Here is a 17,551-nt window from a genome sequence, read left to right as displayed (position 1 = left end):
GTGCCGGGCGCCCAGGGGCGAGGCCGCGGCCACGCATGCGCTGCATGCCCGGGGGTGCGGGCCGCCCATGCGCCCTGAGCCAGCACTGCGCATGTGCCACACGCCCGGGGCAGGGGCCGCCCACTCGCCCTGAGCCCAGGGACAGCACCACGCATGTGCCGCGCGCCCGGGGCAGGGAACACCCATGCGCCACACGCCTGGGGTAGGGAACACCCATGCGCCACACGCCTGGGGTAGGGAACACCCATGCGCCATGCACGCGGGGCTGGCACCATGCATGTGCCATGCGCCCGGGGCACGGCCAGCCCAGATGTTTCAGCGGGCACACATAAATGTTCCGGCGTGCACCTTGGCACCCGCAGGCACCGCGTTGGGGACCACTGCTATACATCAACCCTCTCTCACTTTTGCGGGGTTTGTTCTTCAGTGTCTGGATACTCTGTTAGACACGGAAATACAAGGATCTGTTAGTGCACATCTATAAAGTAGGGCTAAACTTGAAATAAGCTACGCAATTACCGTAGCTCAAGTCGGAATAGCTTATTTTGACTTTTGGCACTGTCTACACTGCAATTATTTCGAAATAGCTGACTTCCCTTACACCCCTCATACAATACAAAGAGGGTTACAGGAATCAAAGTAAGAAGCTCGTTATTTTGTATTTATTTCAAAATAATGGGCTTGCTGTGTAGACCTGCACTACATTATTTCAGAATGATTGACATTCTGAAATAACGCTGCTGTGTAGACATAGCTTTAGATACATGTGTATCTGGCAGAATAAGATAATTATAAGTACTCCATTGACTGGCTCTACTTTGGTATGCTCCAGCCAAACTGCGAACAGAATGGGGACTGGATTGTCCAAGCCATGGGTTGGGTTGTCCTTGCCCAATTGCTAATTTGAATCTCCTTCGGCAAATACATTTTCATTGTGTAATCTTTTTTCATTTTATCTTATTATACCTGGTTTTTTTAAAATTCATCTTTAATTCTTTTATATTTTGAACAATGACACAAACAAGAAAATGTAGTTAAAACACTCTAAGTTGTTATAGTTGGCTATTTTAAAATGTAATTGTTTTGCATGTCTCTCAAGTTGGACTGCGAAAGCAAATCAGCAAGCTTTAGTTTTTGTTGTAGGCAATTTCATTTTAGGGTCTTAGAACAATGCTACAATATTTAGATTGCAAACACTGCAAGAGCGTATTTCTTTGGTTCTTCTAAAACTATTTTCCATTGGAACTAAAAAAAAAAAAACTAGAAAGAAAAATAGAATTGTTGCAATATTTCTTAGGATGTGTAAAAGCTTTTTTGTATTATTATTATAGTAACACTATCTATCAAATAAGACCTGACTATGTCTCTTTATGGCAACTACTGTCTCAAACTCACCCCACTGTGTCATGGCATTTTGCACATGGAGCACTGTGATCTTATTTCCTTTGCTTTTGTTGTATATATCTCCACCTTGATACTATTTCAGGCTGTACTGTTATGCTTCCATCTATGATATATAATTTTTACTTAGAGAAATAGGTTTTAATGAAGATGCAAATGTGAGTTTCCTTTTCTTACCACTAATTCAAAGTTTTCTAAGCCTAGTTGTTTTCTAATCATCAAAATGACATTAATTTTAATTGCTGCAATGAATATTTTATTTGCCCAGCTCTACCTTCCCCTTTCTCCAATAAAGTTTCACCACACCTTCTTTGAGAACAACTGAATACACAATATGTTCATGATAACAAGGTTATACTACCTTAGGTGTAACTTCAGTTGTAGGAAGTTAAACAAAACACTTGATCTTAGGCATCTGAGCAACCAGGCAGCAAAAAAACTCTTACCTAAATCCAAGTGGGCTCTACTTATTTCATTTTTCACTAGACACCGTATTAGGGATAGAAGTTTATCAAGTAAGATTATTTGAAAATTCATGGTCTGATCATGAGGGAAAAAAACAAACCCAAATTTATAGTAAAAATGTTAAGTCATAAATTAATTGCATTATTTTAATCATATTTTTCCCTATTATACAATAAATGCAATTACAAGTTATTTAATATTAAACAGCCTTAAAAATAAAATACTTTAAAAACACTATTATAATGCCGGTCAGTTCAGTTCACAGTAACACCAAGCTCCATATCAGCACCTTCTCCATCCTCAAATAATAAGGTGGACTGATTTAAAATCAGAGTAATTAAAATAATTTATTTTAATCATGATTTAAAAATCAAGCAAGCTGGAAACCACAATTTAAATAATCCGTTTTAATCTTGTTTTGCATTCATACTTTTTAGTTATTTTCCTAAAGGCTGATTCTTCATGGTTGGTAACTATTACAAAACACGTCAAATGTGCAACTGAATTTGGAACTTTTTGTTAACCAGCACACACTTTAGTTACACATTGATTTAAACAACTGTAGAGCTTAACATATAATCACTGTCGTAACTTACTTTTTTATTATGATAGAAAACAGCAAATTAAGCATTTTCTTATTTACTAGACTAGAGGATCATTTTAACTCATGATTTGTGTCAAGCTCTATTTGGCTAGAAATTGGAATTCCATTATAATGGACAAAAACATTTAAATGTCTTCTTGATTTTTTAAAATATTTTAAATAAAACCATTTTAAATGAACTGGACATGTATGAAAGAGGATTTCTTAAAACAAGTTTTGCTTTTAAAATTAACAAATGTAATCAATAATAGTAGTAGTATTGATAGCTAGTGATTTAAACTGAGTTTTTCTAGTCACCATGTCCTTCAACATTTTAGAACTAATAGATCTCATCCTCTCATATCTAGTTTTTATTTGCTGATTGGATGGGAAAAACACAGCAATGCTTGTGTTTAATGTCTAATCAGTTTCTTAACTTTGAATGAACTAGTCATTAAACTGAACCAGCAAAATAAGCTGAAAGAAAATATCCTCTGTTCCTACAAAAAAAGGCTACTCCTGTCTCAAATTTGTTTAGTACTTCAGCAAACTCCCGTTCAAGGTGCTTAGCCACTGACTTCCAACAGTCCAATAGATTCACTTGCTTTAAAACTTCATCAGCAAACATGCACTGCTTAAAGCTTGGTAGAGTAGCATACAGTCCCTTACTTCTGAGAATTTAGTATGCTGAATGTGAAAGGGGGAAACAGAGGCACTGCTTAAAGTACTAGCATTCCCTCTAGCTTCAAAGTGAAATGGATCCTCACTTCTGCCAGTAGGACAGCTGTAGCACAAATTTTGACAGGGAAAGTCAATCTTCCAGATTGAGAAGAATATAGAAAAAAGTATGATCCAGGCTTACATTTTCAAATTTACTAATGAGTTTTAGTGTCCCAACATAAAATACCTTGAAGGGTCTCGATTTTCAGGATTGGGTGTTCAGTCTTTTCTGAAAGTCCGGCACCTTTAAAATTTCAAGACTCAAAAAATGTACTTATGATTTTCACAAGCCAATTACAGAGGAAGTGTGTGTAATTCACCTTCATATGCATATCTGGCACTGTTCCTTGGCTTGAACAAAGACAATAACTGGATGCCCTATTATAAAATCACCTTTCCATACATTTAACACCTCATACACATCAAAAGCTAAGTTTGGGACACTTCCAGCCCACTCAATTAGCCTCATTAGCAGTGGCACTATAATTGACAGGGTATTTTCTTCCCCCCCCCCCTTTTTCTGTTCTGGGTTCCTTTATTTTCCACTCCAGCTCATCTGAAGAAGTAGGTTTTGGTCCACAAAAGCTCATGATATCATATATATTTGTGTTAGTCTCTAATGTGCCACAGGAATACTCACTGTTTGTAACTTTTGAAATTTTAAATCTTAGTATTAATAACTTTATTAGTTAAAATTTATTTGATAATATAATAAAATACTAAATACTTACATCTGTTTAAAAAGTTGTCTATATTTTTGTTTTTTCTTAAGGCAGGGAAATCCAAATCATACACCAAAGCATCCAATCCATCCTGAACACAGAAAAAAAAACACAAACAAAATTATATCTCCTTTTGAAACACAATTAAGTCTTATGTTAAATCAAAATCAGACAAACAATTGACCTTGCCAAATTTCCACACTAATGAAATTAAAGTTTGCTAATTGCATAATAAACTTTAAATACATTTAAGGCAATACACTGATTTTGCCTGCATATCTGCCTAAAACACAAATTCCATGCATCCTATAAAAGGGGAAAGAAAGAAAAAAAAAACAAGAGAAAAAGATGGACAATTTGTTTTAAAAGAAAAAAAAAGCATGCCATTTCTCAAGTACTCTTCTTGCACCTTGTTATCCATTCTAGAAAGTGAAGAAAACATAATTTTGATGTGGACTAAAGTGTACTACTGCCAAAGAGTAAAGTATGTCATAGCAAGAAGCACAAGCCAGGTGAGGCTGGACAGGAAGCTGCCTGAGTAGCTCAGACAGCACCTGGGCCAGCCACACTGGCTGCTGCAGGGGCAGTCTGGTACCCCCTCCACTCCTTCCACAAGCAACAACAAGAGATTGGGTGGGAAAGGGACTATGTACTAGAGAGCAGTTCCCAGGCAATCATAGCTGAGAAGCTGGCGCTCTGGGCGGAGGCAGCATGCAGAGCCAACCTTGCCACAGATCCACCTAGGAGCTGAGGAACCGATGTAATGCCACTTCTGGGGAGAGACACAGAACCAAGTAGAAGCAATATCAGTGCCACCACCGTAGCAGCAGGGGTACTATGCCATGTCCGGCCATCTGTCTGCCTACATACACACAAGCAACAGCAAGTACCCTGGGCTGCACACCTCCATACACCTGCGCACCCCACCCCACCCCAAGCATCTGGGGCACCCTCAGGCTGCCCTTAGAACTTAGTCTGGGGCATATAGTGCAAGTCATGGACAGGTTCAGGCAGTGGATTTTTATTTGCTGCCCATGACTTTTATTAAAAAATCCCATGACTAAAACAAACTTATTCGTAAGTAGGGTCCTACCAAATTCATCATTTTGGTCAATTTCCCAGATAAGATTTTAAAAATCCTGTATTTCATGATTTCAGCTATTTATATTTTAAATATCAATGTTGTAATTGTAGGAGTACCATCCCAAAAATAAGTTGTGGGGAGGGGGATTGCAAGGTTATTATAGGGAGGGTTGCAGTACTGCTATTCTTACTTCTGTACTTATGGCAGCACTGCATTCAGAGCTGGGTAGCTGGAGAGTTACAACTGCTAGCCTGGACCACATCTCTCAAGGCAGAGCCACTCCCAGCAGTGCTGCTGAAGTAAGGATGGCATGGTATAGTGTTGCCACCCTTATTCCTGTGCTGCTGTGCTACCTTCCACCCAAGCTCTGAAGGCAGCACAGAAGAAAGAATGGCAATCACACTACCTCCTCCTTAAAAAACAAAAAAACACCACTGTGTGACCCGCTCCCTTGCAAATCCCTTTTGGGTCAGGCCCCCCAATTTGGGAAATGCTGGTCCTGTCCCTCCACATTAAATTTGTATAGGACAGGGTAACAGACCAATTTCATGGTCCAGAACACATTTTTCATGACAGTGAATTTGGTAGGGCCTGACTCATAAGCATGTGATTTTATATAGAAGTGTTTTGCTGCAACAAAGCTTAGCATAGAATAAGAAACAGTCAGCTATGAGTCCTCTAGCTACTATAAAAGTGTAAAGTATTAGGGCTTATGTCAAGGCTGTTCCCCACTCTGGCACTTTGAGTGCAGAAGGGGGTGGCCCACAAGAGACCTTAAAAATACCATGACTAAATTAGGCTTCTGCTTAAAAGCTTCCCAAGATCACAGGTTCCCTTCAGAGGTGTCTGCCACCAGGCAAGCGGAAAAAACAAACAAAAAAACAACAACACCTTTTCTTCTTGAACCCAGGAAGAAAGCAGTTGGTACCTTCTTCCAGAGGGTTACCCCAAACTCTTACCACAAAAGAGCTTGGGGAAAGAAAAAAAAAAAAGCAATCTCTGATAGATAACAGGAGGTCTGTGTATGCATGCCTAGGACTGAGAGGTTAGCTGTCAGGACACAGAAATCAAATCACCACCTTAAAAAAGGTGATTTTATTAAACAAAACCAAGAGACATACTTGATAAAGCATACTTGGTTGCTAGGTGTTGTAAAGTAACTGAGAAAAGAACAATCTAAAAAACAGAGAAATTCCATCCCTGGGATACAGCTTAAAGTACGAAGGGGCACGTGGACTTGGCACAGAGAAGTTTTAACAAAACAACAAAATGAAGAAAATAACCTGATCGCATCTACATGGACATTTCCTATCATTCACAGATCTGTGCTTCAAGGTCCTATTTCACAGAACTGGAAAGGAGCTTGAGAGGTCACTGAGTCCGATCCCCTGCCCTCATAGCAGGACCAAGTACCATCCCTTACAAATTTGCCTCAGATCCCTAAATGGCCCCCTCAAGGGCTTGAACACACAACCCTGGATTTAGCAGGCCAATGCTCAAACCACTGAGTTATCCCTCCATGCACAGTATTCTTTGTAGGCAGGGTAGTCCTGCCTGGTTCAATTCATCTTGTTCCCCCAGCTCCCAACCAACACAAAGAAAACCAACACAAAGAAAAAAGCAAGCAGAGTTTCTCTCATTTCAGATCTCAACACCTTCCACCACTCTCTCCTGGCTCCCTGACAACACCTCCTAGCTACCTGAGTTTAACCCTTTGGTTACTGAATGCTAGGGTGTTCAGAAAAGGCTGGCACTCTTCCTATCCATCACAGCTTGTCTTAATCAAAAGTGACAAGCTGAGGCACAGGCACCAATTCCATGAGTGCCCTGGCTGGAGCGCACACAGAGGAAAATTAATGGGTGCAGAACACCCATCTGCCCCAAGTTCTCCTCTCATTCATCCCCTCCCTCCCCCCACACATCTCGGGTGCTGACAGCCTCACTGACCAACTCCTACTCCTCCTCCCCACCCCCAGCACTCTAAAGTGCCAGGAACAGCTGATTTGCAGCATTCAAGCTCTGGGAGAGAGGGGTAGGAACAGGGACAAAGAGTGCTTGGGGGAAGAGGTAGGGAAGAGGTGGGCAGGATAGAAACAGGGACAGGAAAAGGCAGGAAGGGGTGGAGTAGGGTTGGGTCCTGGAGCGGTAGGGGCAAGCACACCTCTACCCCCAGCAAGAAGAGAAACTGATGTCTATAGCAGTGGTGTAAATATATGTAGGCCCTTTTATTGCACACTCAAAGTTCCCTAGTAAACAATTTGGATATCAAAGTGGAATATATCATAGCTAGGTATGTAAAAATCCCATTTTAAAAGTTAAAAAATACCGTGTAACTGGTTAACCAGGATCCCACAACAAGGAGCTGCTCCAGTCTGACCAGGCTAGAACAACTGCCCACCCTCAGAATGGTGCGGTGGGCCTGGACAGTCTGGAACAGCCCTCTACCCGCAAGGCAACATGGGCCGTGACCTGCTCCAGCCCATCTGGGCCCGCCACACTGTGGACTGCTCTAACCAGTCAGGGCAAGGCCTGCCATACCCTAGGTGGGGGATGGGAAGGCGCTGCTCCGGTCGGCCAAAGCACACTGCAAGCTGCTCCAGCCAGGCCTCCTCTTAACCGGTTACCCCAGTAAGCTTGCTGGTAAGGCAAATGCTTATCGGGTAACTGGTTAATCTTTTACATTCTTAATCATAGCACATCAGGAAACTTTCACTGCATAATAGCAAGGTCCATATAAAAAGTTAATGTTCTCCAACCACCTTCAGCTGCACTGTATATTACTTGCTGCTCACTAGCTGATAATCTACACAAGCCTTAGGATACTCAAGAACACGCACAAATGCATACAAGATATTTTGCAGGTCCTATAAAGTACTATGTGCTTTCCCATTACGAGTGGAATGTGCTCTTAACTTCACAGGAAGCATATAGCACCTCACATGGCTATGCCTTATAGGTCTGATAATAAAACAAACTCTACCTCACAACAAAAAATGGTACCTCATCTAATAAAAGCCCATCAAGTGTCCTGGATGACTATACTTTTGATGAGAAAAACTGTTTTGAGACCTTCAATTGCAGTCAGATGTTTATGTGGCAACAAAAATAAATCAGAGTGAACTGAGTTAGTGTAAGACCTGAAACTTTGTAGATTAAGTCTTGACCAACACCATAAAATAAGCCCACACTATTGATCAATATCCCAAAAACTCTCATGGCTGGAAAATAAATGCTCTGATATACGCCATTTGAAAATCTATTTTTTCAAAAAACATTACATTAGACAGCACAACAAAACCAAATTTTTCTGGCTTAAAAAAATATAAAGCTTTCCATATACTTTCAATTTCAACATGTTTTTACTATAGTTCATATCACAACATTTTAGAGCTTGAATGAATGCCATCTGAATGAAAATTACTAAAAATCTTGGAATCCATACTGTTGAACAGAAAAGTAATACAAATAATAAAAAAACTAAGTACAGATTAAACCTCCCTAGTCAGGCACCCTCGGGGCCTGAATTGTCCCAAACCAGGGAGTTTGCTGGACCAGAGGTGGTCAATGTTTCCCTGCTGGCTGCCCCACTACCGGCTCCTCTCTTTGGGGTTCTCAAGGCTTGGGCTCCCCGCCCTGCTGCCACCAGGAGTTCCCCGGAGTTCCCCAGCCAGGGCCACCCAGCCCTGACAAGTTGTTCAGCCACCAATACCCCTGATAATTCTGGGGGTTCCCCCTCCCATCCTGTATCCTATCTTCACAGAGCAGAGAGAAGACACAACAGGGCTTGGGATGGAAGGAGTTTGCTGGCTGCTTTTGGAAGTGGTGCAGGGCCTCAGGAGCAGCCTGAGGTAATCAGTGTCCAGTTGGAGCTCACATCCTGAAACTCTACCCCAGTCATGAACCCCCTCCTCCACTCCAAGCCCCTGCCCAAGCACCCCTGAATCCAAACATCCTCCCAGAACCCACACTTAGAACCTCCACCAGCACCCTAATTGCCTGTCCCAAGCTCAGCTTAGAGCCCCTCTCGCACTCCAAATACCTCAATCCAAGACCAAAGCCTGCACCCCAACCCTCTGCCCCAACTGAAAGTGAGGGAGGATGGGGGAGGAAGGATGGAGTGACCAGGGGTGAAGCCTTGGAAAAAGAGCACAAAGGAGGTGGAGTAAGGGTATTTGGATCTGAGGTAGATCTAGGGTTACACTTAAATTCAAAAAGTGATCTCATGTTTAAAAAGGTTGGAGACCACTGTACTAGAGCAATATATAAAAGGTTCAGTTTATAAATACATGGAAGATAAAAGGGTAATCACTAGCAGCCAACATAGATTTACTAAGAATAAATCATACCAAGCCAACTTTGATTTCCTTCTTTGACAGAGTAACTGGTATGGGGATGGAGGACTGTGGTGGACAAACATACCTGTCAAGTATCAGAGGGGTAGCTGTGTTAGTCTGAATCTGCAAATTTCTCATGTTGACTTGGCTGACCTAGTCAATTTTTTTTTAAATATTTCATTTACCTATTTTAGATAAGCAAAGCTGATTTTTAAAAACTTGAATGTTTAAATTTAAAAAAGTATATGCTTGTTTTGTTAAAATATTACGTTTGCTGTTGAAGAAAAAAAATCCAGACTATATAACATTGTTGTTTTAGTTAAATACAACAATTTAAATGTCTGTCTGGTGATGTTCTCCTTTTCTAATACAGAATAGCAAGAAAATCTTCCAAATATTAACGATTAACCCAGGGGTTCTCAAACTCTGTGATACCGCAACCCCCCTCTAAGTTGCTCGTGACCCTCCAGGGGGTCAGTACCCACAGTTTGAGAAACACCGGATTAACATGTTGAAATGGAGATAATTCACCTCCCAATGATTTCATAAATATCTGCTTCAATTTCCTTTGATAAATGAAATAACCAAACAATCATTAATTTTCTGATATAAATGTAAAACTAATCCCAAAAGTTTTCAAAATAAATCACTGTTTAAAAATGCATAAAATAAATCAATGTTCTAAAAATGAAACCAACATCTGAGTTGTGAAGAATATGTATTAAGGTTATAACAACCAACAAGGATGCACTTTTATGTAGAAAACCATGATTAAATCAATTCAGAGGGGTAACCGTATTAGTCTGTAACTTTAAAAAAAATGAGCATTCCCGTGGAACCTTAGAGACTAACAAAAATATTTACAGTATCATGAGCTATCATGGGCAAAATAAATGAAGTGGGTTTTGACCACGAGAACTCATGATACTTATATGTATTTGTGTTAGTCTTTAAGGTGCCACAGGACTATACACTGTTTTTACGATTAAATCAAGTCTTCCTCACAAGTTATTTAAATCATGATTTAAATCAATTTGCTTTAAATCAAATCCACCCTGCCTCAATCATTTTAAAATGAAAGGAGACTGCAGCCATGTGCTCTACATAAGCAACCTCAGCAAGTTTGCAGATGACACTAAGCTAGGAGGAGAGGTAGATATGCTGGGGGGTAGGGATAGGGTCCAGAGTGACCTAGACAAATTGGAAGATTGGACCAAAAGAAATCTGATGAGGTTCAACAAGGATATGTGCAAGGTCCTGCACTAGGGACAGAAAAAATCCCAAGCTTTGTTACAGGCTGGGGACCGAATGACTAAGCAGCAGCTCAGCAGAAAAGGACCTGGGGATTACAGTGGATGACAAACTGGATGTGAGTCAATAGTGTGGCATGTTAAATTTAGATTAATCGGCTAATCAAATAGTCAATGGAATTAGCATTGACTATTTAATAAGGCGCCTCTGCCTTTGAAGTGTAGCAACAGCCCCACTTAGCAGTCCCCCACTGGCCTTGTGCTCCGCGCAGCGTTTCAAAGAAGCAGTGCTGCATGGAGCCCAGGGTCACGGGGAGCTGGCTTTTAAGCTTCCATTTTGTCCCCCATGATGCTGCCTCTGGGAAGCAAGCGGCTTTGTAGGAACCAAAACGCACAGGGAGCCTGCTTAAAAGCTGGCTCCCCTTAGACACCAGCTCTGCCTCTCCTTGCTGCCTCTGGCACAGAGGCAGAAAGGGATGGAGGCTGCATGTAATCATTTGGATTAACCAATAAGACTAGGAAAAACTTCCTAACTAATGTCCATCCTAAACCTCCCATGCTGCAATTTAAGCCCCTTGCATCTTGTCCTATCATCAGGAGGGAAAGGAAAATAATTTTTCTCCCTCCTCCTTGTAACACCCTTTTAGGTATTTGAAAGCTGCTATCATGTCTCCTCTCATTCTTCACTATTCCAAAAGCAATAAACCCAGTTCTTTCAGTCTTCCCTCGTAGGTTATGTTTTCTAGACCTTTAAACATTTTTGTTGCTCTTCTCTGGATGCTCTCCAATTTCTCCACATCGTTCTTGAAGAGTGGTGCCCAGAACTGGAACAATATTCCAATTTAGGCCTAATCAGTACAGAGTAGAGCAAAAGATTACTTCTTGCATCATGCATTAATCAGGAATGTTATGAGCAACCCAGAATCATGTTTGAATTTTATGCAACAATGTCATACTGTTGACTCATATTTAGCTTGTGATCCTTTATGACCACCAGATCCTTTTCTGCAGTACTCCCCCCTAGACAGTCGTTTCTCATTTTGTAGGTGTGCAACTGACTGTTCCTTCGTAAGTGGGGTACTTTGCATTTGTCCTTATTAAACTTCATCCTACTCACCTCAGTACATTTCTCCAGTTTGCCCAGATCATTTTGAATTATGACCCTAACCTCCAAAACACTTGCAACCCCACCCAGCTTGGCATTACCTGCAAATTTAATAAGCGTACTCTCTATGCCAATATCCAAATCGTTGAGGAAGATATGTAACAGAACCAGTCCCAAACTGATCCCTGCAGAACCCCAATTGTTACACCTTTCCAGCATGACTGTGAACCATTCATAACTACTCTGAGAACAGTTATCCAGCCAGTTATGTACCCACCTTATAGTAACCCCATCTATGCTGTATTTCCCTAGTTTATTGATATGAAGCTCATACAAGGTTGTATCAAATGCTTTACACTAAAGTCTAGTTAAATCACATCTCCTGCTTTCCCCTTATCCACAAGCCTTTTTATCTTAACATAGAAAGCTATCAGACTGGTTTGACATGATCTATTCATTACAAATCCATGCTGACTGTTACTTATCTGGAACATAAGACGACGTTTGCAGATGAACTCCTTAATTATTTGCTCAATAATTAAGGGAAACATTCAGTAATGAAGTTGTTTACCTAGAAAGTGAACATTTAGTATTATTTATCAAGTATTGATCTCTTTTTGCTTTGGTGTTGGCACATACGTTTTATTTGTTTGTCTAAATCTTAACTGATCAAATACTTCCCCCCCATATCAAAATTATGATTTTCAGATAAACTGCTAATCAAAAATAGCAGTATACAGGCAGCCCCCGGGTTACGTACAAGAGAGGGACTGTAGGTTTGTTCTTAAGTTGAATCTGTATGTAAGTCGGAACTGGCATCCAGATTCAACCGCTGCTGAAACTGATCAGCGGCTGATTCCAGGAAGCCCGGGGCAGAGCAACTCTGCCTCGGGCTTCCTGTAGTCAGCACTGGTCAGTTTCAGCAGCGGCTGACTTGGGGACACCTGGGGCAGAGCAGCTGGGGTGCTGCTCGGTTGCTCTAGTAGCACTGCTCCTCGGCGCTACTGGACCAACCCAGCAGCACCCAAACTGCGCTGCCCCAGGCGTCCTGATACAGCCGCTGCTGAAACTGACCAGCAGCGGCTGAATCAGGACACCTGGGGCAGAGCAGCTGGGGTGCTACCAGGTTGGTCCAGCAGCGCCCAGAGCGGCGCTGCGGGACCAACCGGCAGCACCCCAGCTGCTCTACCACAGGTGTCCGGAGAAAAGCCTGGTCTGCTGGGGAGGGAGGGGGGCGCACTAGCTGGCCTCCCCCCCCCCGCAGACCAGGGAGACACGGGCGGCGGACCGAGTCGCACCGCAGTCCCGCTGCCCGGGTCCTCCGCGGCTTTGCTCCGGGTCTCCGGGAGACCAGCAGACCAGGGAGACGGGGAGCAAAGCCGCGGAGCACGCGGGCAGCGGGACAGCCCAGACGCATAGAAAAGGTTGGTTACAGTATATCAATCCTTGCCCAATAGGGACTCAATTTATTAACACATTCAGAAATATTCCATTAGTATCCAACATAATAGTTTTACATAAGATCTATAAGACACTGATTTCCTTCCAATCTTTGAAAGACAATATGCCCAAGATTATATAGCAAATTAATCCAGCTCCCTAACAATGTTCCCTCTAAACTGCACTGCAGCACAGCTTCACAGGTGACTAATCAGCCCCACCCAGTCAGAGGCTCAGGGCTCCTTGCATGCAGTTGACTGACTGAGCAGGGCTGGTTAATCACCTGTGAAGCTGTGCTGCCTCACAGCTTAGAGCAGGGGTGGGCAATAATTTTTTTTAAAAAGGGGGCTACTTCAGAAATTTCTGAAGTGGCACTGGGCCACCCCGGAAGGCACGGGGCTAGACTTCTTGTGCTTTCCTCCCATCCTGATTGGCCTGGAGTATCCTGGAGGTGGGGGAGCACCAGGGCAGCCACGGATGGATCCACCGTCTTGGCAGCCCTTTGCCCACCCCTGGCTTAGAGGGAACACTGCTCCCTAACCTTCCCTGCTATCCACAGTGGGCAATTCAGCTACAATTTTTTAAAGCAGGCCATTTATACACTGACTAAATATTAATATGGATGCTGACAACTAAAACTCTCAAAAAGGTGAGTTTTTCTTCTTCTAAACCAGCTGACTTTTTAGAATGGGTAGTTCTAATTTTGGAAGGCTAAACAACATATTCTCTGGCACAGAAAACTAGAAATCTGGTGAGTGAAGCAGGAGAGGAGGCAGAGGACAGATGCAGACATAGAACAAATTTAATGCATTAAGTTTCCACTGGGAATATTAAAAAGTGTTTATTCAGGTTAACATGTAACTGACAAAATTTATCAGCTACACATTAACATGGGGGGAGGAGGAGCAGAAGTGGCTTAGCAGGCAGCAGACTCTGATCCAGAGGAAGCAGGGCAAATGGGGTAAGAGGGTGAAAGACATGTGTGTAACCGTGAAGGTTAACCCATGAAGGTTAGCCGTTTACATGTTTACACTATCACATCCCTAGTTTCCACATCTGTATTTATAAAAAGTGAGATAAGATTAACAAGTGATTAGAGAAATGAAATACAACGATATAAGACAAGAGCCATATTTTGATGTGACCAAATAACACAAATAGAAGAGGCAATTCCTAGGCTTATATGGTTTAGAAAGAATTTTCAGTAATTTTTTCATTTAAAGTAAAATTGTCCTGAAAATTGTCAAAATTCTTTTAAAAAAATTGTGAATACTAGTTTCTCAAGATGAAAAATTAGATAAGAACTTAAGAACAGCCACACTGGGTCAGACCAACGGTCCATCTAGCCCAATATCCTGTCTGCCGACAGTGGCCAATACCAGATGCCCCAGAAGCAGGGAACACAAAAGGTAGTCCTTACGTGATCCCTCTTCTATCACCCATTTCCAGACAAATGGAGGCTAGGGACACCATTTCTACCCATCCTGGGCTAGCAGGGCTCAACAAGTAATACAATCTACTCACCTGTGGTGAGTAGATTGTAACCCGGAAGAGCTGGGTTCGGGCGACCTGCGCATGCACATATTGCTGGACAGCGCGGCTGGCGAGCGGGGCTCACTGCAGTTCGGCGAGCCCTGCTAATAGCCATTGATTGATCTAATCTCCACGAATCTATCTAGCTCTTTTTTGAACCGTTGAAGTCCTAGCGAAGACCACATCCTCTGGCAAGGAGTTCCACAGGCTGACTGTGCACTTAGTGAAGTAAAGCTTCCTTTTGTTTGTTTTAAACCTGCTGTCTATTAATTTCATTTGGTGACCTCTAGTTCTTATATTGTGGGAATAAGTAAATAACTTTTCCTTATTCACTTTTTCCATACCTGTCATGATTGTATAGACCTCTATCACATCACCCCCCCCCCCTTTGTCTCCTCTTTCCTAAGAGGACTTTTTTTTTTTTTTTTTTTTTTTTTTAAACAGAAATACTTGTTTATATAGGTTCATTCTCTCTAATCCAGCACCCTCGGGACTTGACCAATGATGAACCAGAAAATATGCCAGATCCTGAGGTCAGTATTGGCTAGCTGCACTACCAACATTTCCACTCCTTACTGGGCTCTTGGAAGATATTTAGGGGTAAAACAGAGCTAAACAACAGCACAGAATAGCGAGAACCATGACTGGTGGTTGTAAACAAACTTTATGGCACCATGGCAAACTTGGTCACACCCATGGTAAATGCACATCCGGCTAACTAAAAGCATGCTGGACCAGAGAGGTTCAACCTGTACTAAATATTTCAGATGGTTAAACCTTTTGTTTCATGAGGGTAAAAGTGTAACATACTACCCACTAAAGTTGCAATCATCTCTCAACAAATTTAGAGTTTATTATTACTTCTTTAAAGATCTGTAAAGTCTGAAGTATAGTTTTCTTGACTTCTCTAAAACAGACTCCACAAAATTACCATAAATACATTAAAAAAAAGAGTCTTAATAGGCACTCAGGGAAACACTGCACACATTAATTATTTCTAATACTCTATTAACAGAGGGCATGTTTTCTTCTGATTCTGAAAGGATTCTTTTATCCCTCTATCTCTATACTACACCTGAACCAGCCTAAAAATATGGCAAATTGTGTAAGACCTGAGAATGTGACAAGCTTAAGAGGATATACACTAAAGGCTCGTCTACACTGCCATTTTCTTACGTTGTAATTTGCTGTGCAAAAACACACACACACACACACACACACACACACACACACACACACACACACACACACAAGTGCAGCATGTTATAGTTCTGTAAAGCACCAGAGTAAACAGGCTCCCAGCACTGATAGCTACCCCTTCATGTAGATGGGTTACCTAGCACAGTAGGAGACCTCCTCCCACTGCTAATGCTATGACCATATTGCCATGTTATAGCACTGCCGCAGCTGCCCTCTCAAGTTACAAATACAGATAAAGCCTAAAGCTCAGAGAGGATATTGGAACAGATGTTCCTGATGGCCTAATGCATCTTCTAAGGTCAATGGAGTTTCACAGACCTGGCACAACACTACTTACCTCTGGAAAAAGCACAATCCAACCAGGATAATCTACTGGAATCTTATGCTTTCTCTACACAGACACAAATTCAGAGCTATCAATAGTAACACTCCCTACCCCCAATCCATGAACAGCAATAATCCTGTAATTACACTTTAAGCAGCATGTTTCTACTGCTTAAAATGGATTTTTCACTGTGAACCTTGTTTTGAACGGATGCTCGTATATGAATAGATTAATAATGCTAGAAAAGAGGAGTATTTTTTAAAAGGATCTGTACCTAGGGTCTAAGTACACCAATTATTCAAAATCACAAAGCCAAATACAAAATTTTAATTCCCTCTAAGAATAGCATCAGTGCACCATAGAAATGATTACACCCAACATATTAGCTAATTCTTCCTCTAATTCTTCCAAGGCCAGCTCTCTCACAAGCCGCCTCAAAAAAGTGCCCCCTGACATGTACACAGAAGATAGATTTGCCTAAGTGATTTCAAATCAGAGCAGAAAACCATTCTTAAATCCTTCCAGCGGCCCCCCGCTCTAGCATTAGCAACTCTACAGACCACAATTATGCCAGTGTATCTCAGGGAGACATTTTTTCCTTCAGCTGCAAGTGGAAGAACATCAATAGACAAAGGAGGCAAGATATTAATAGCACTATGAGAAGAAAAACAGTTATACTCACACACAGAAACCAAAAACTGGAGCAGTGGGAGGAGATTTAACTAAGCCTTAATCATTAACTTCACTACTCTGGCCTGCTCTGAATTCTGCCATGTTTGCAACATTTACTGGAAAGCTCAATACCTTATCTCTAGTGTCATTCTATGTCACTGCTTTTCAACATCAGAGCATGTAATGGCACTCGGATTGTCTGTTCACTATATACTCTGCACAATCTTTCAGTGTATTGAAACATATGCACTCAAAGAATTAATTTGTCTGAGAGTTTCTCCTTGTGCTATTTATTGGCACAAAAGTCATTCCTATTTCACTTCATTATCTAGTATTAATATAATAATAAACACAAAGAATCTGGGTTACTTTAAAGAGATTAATAATATTCTTTAGTATTCTTTCATGGACAAAAAGCTTTTCTGAGATGTTTCTAAATGATGGATAAAGGATTTTGAAACTCAAGCTTAGGTTGACTTCCACTGCTCTCAATTTGTTTTCATTTTGGTTTGCTTTTTTAAACATACATTTTATGTGACCAAACTTTTATCGTGCTAAACTTAAATGTATAATTATTTCTCTGAATATATTAAGATCTATCAAAACTCCTTTCAATCAATTCAATACAGGAAACTGTTACAGAGCGATATGTTTTCTCTCAGAATACCAAGGAAACTGCTGAAAAGAGTCAAGTCTTATCCTTCATTATTTTAGTTT

General features: G+C 41.4%; 1 protein-coding gene across 4 annotated transcripts in view; it reads right to left on the bottom strand.

Moving 5' to 3' along the window:
• Nucleotides 1-17,551, bottom strand: part of ROCK1 (Rho associated coiled-coil containing protein kinase 1) — a 146,065-nt gene that overhangs the window by 86,311 nt on the left and 42,203 nt on the right. For 3 of the 4 annotated variants that reach the window (XM_006139046.4, XM_075920910.2, XM_089776296.1), the window contains exon 2: nucleotides 3,901-3,982. In XM_006139046.4, coding sequence (XP_006139108.1) covers nucleotides 3,901-3,982 — 82 coding nt within the window. Of the gene's footprint in view, nucleotides 1-3,900; nucleotides 3,983-17,551 lie in introns of those variants that run through there. The other variant, XM_075920911.2, reaches the window with a different exon arrangement.

This window comes from Pelodiscus sinensis, chromosome 2 (assembly GCF_052426305.1).
Source record: "Pelodiscus sinensis isolate ZL-2025 chromosome 2, ASM5242630v1, whole genome shotgun sequence".
Lineage (NCBI taxonomy): Eukaryota > Metazoa > Chordata > Testudines > Trionychidae > Pelodiscus > Pelodiscus sinensis.
The sequence above is the reverse complement of the archived record's forward strand: the minus strand, read 5'-3'. Positions and strand labels throughout refer to the sequence as shown.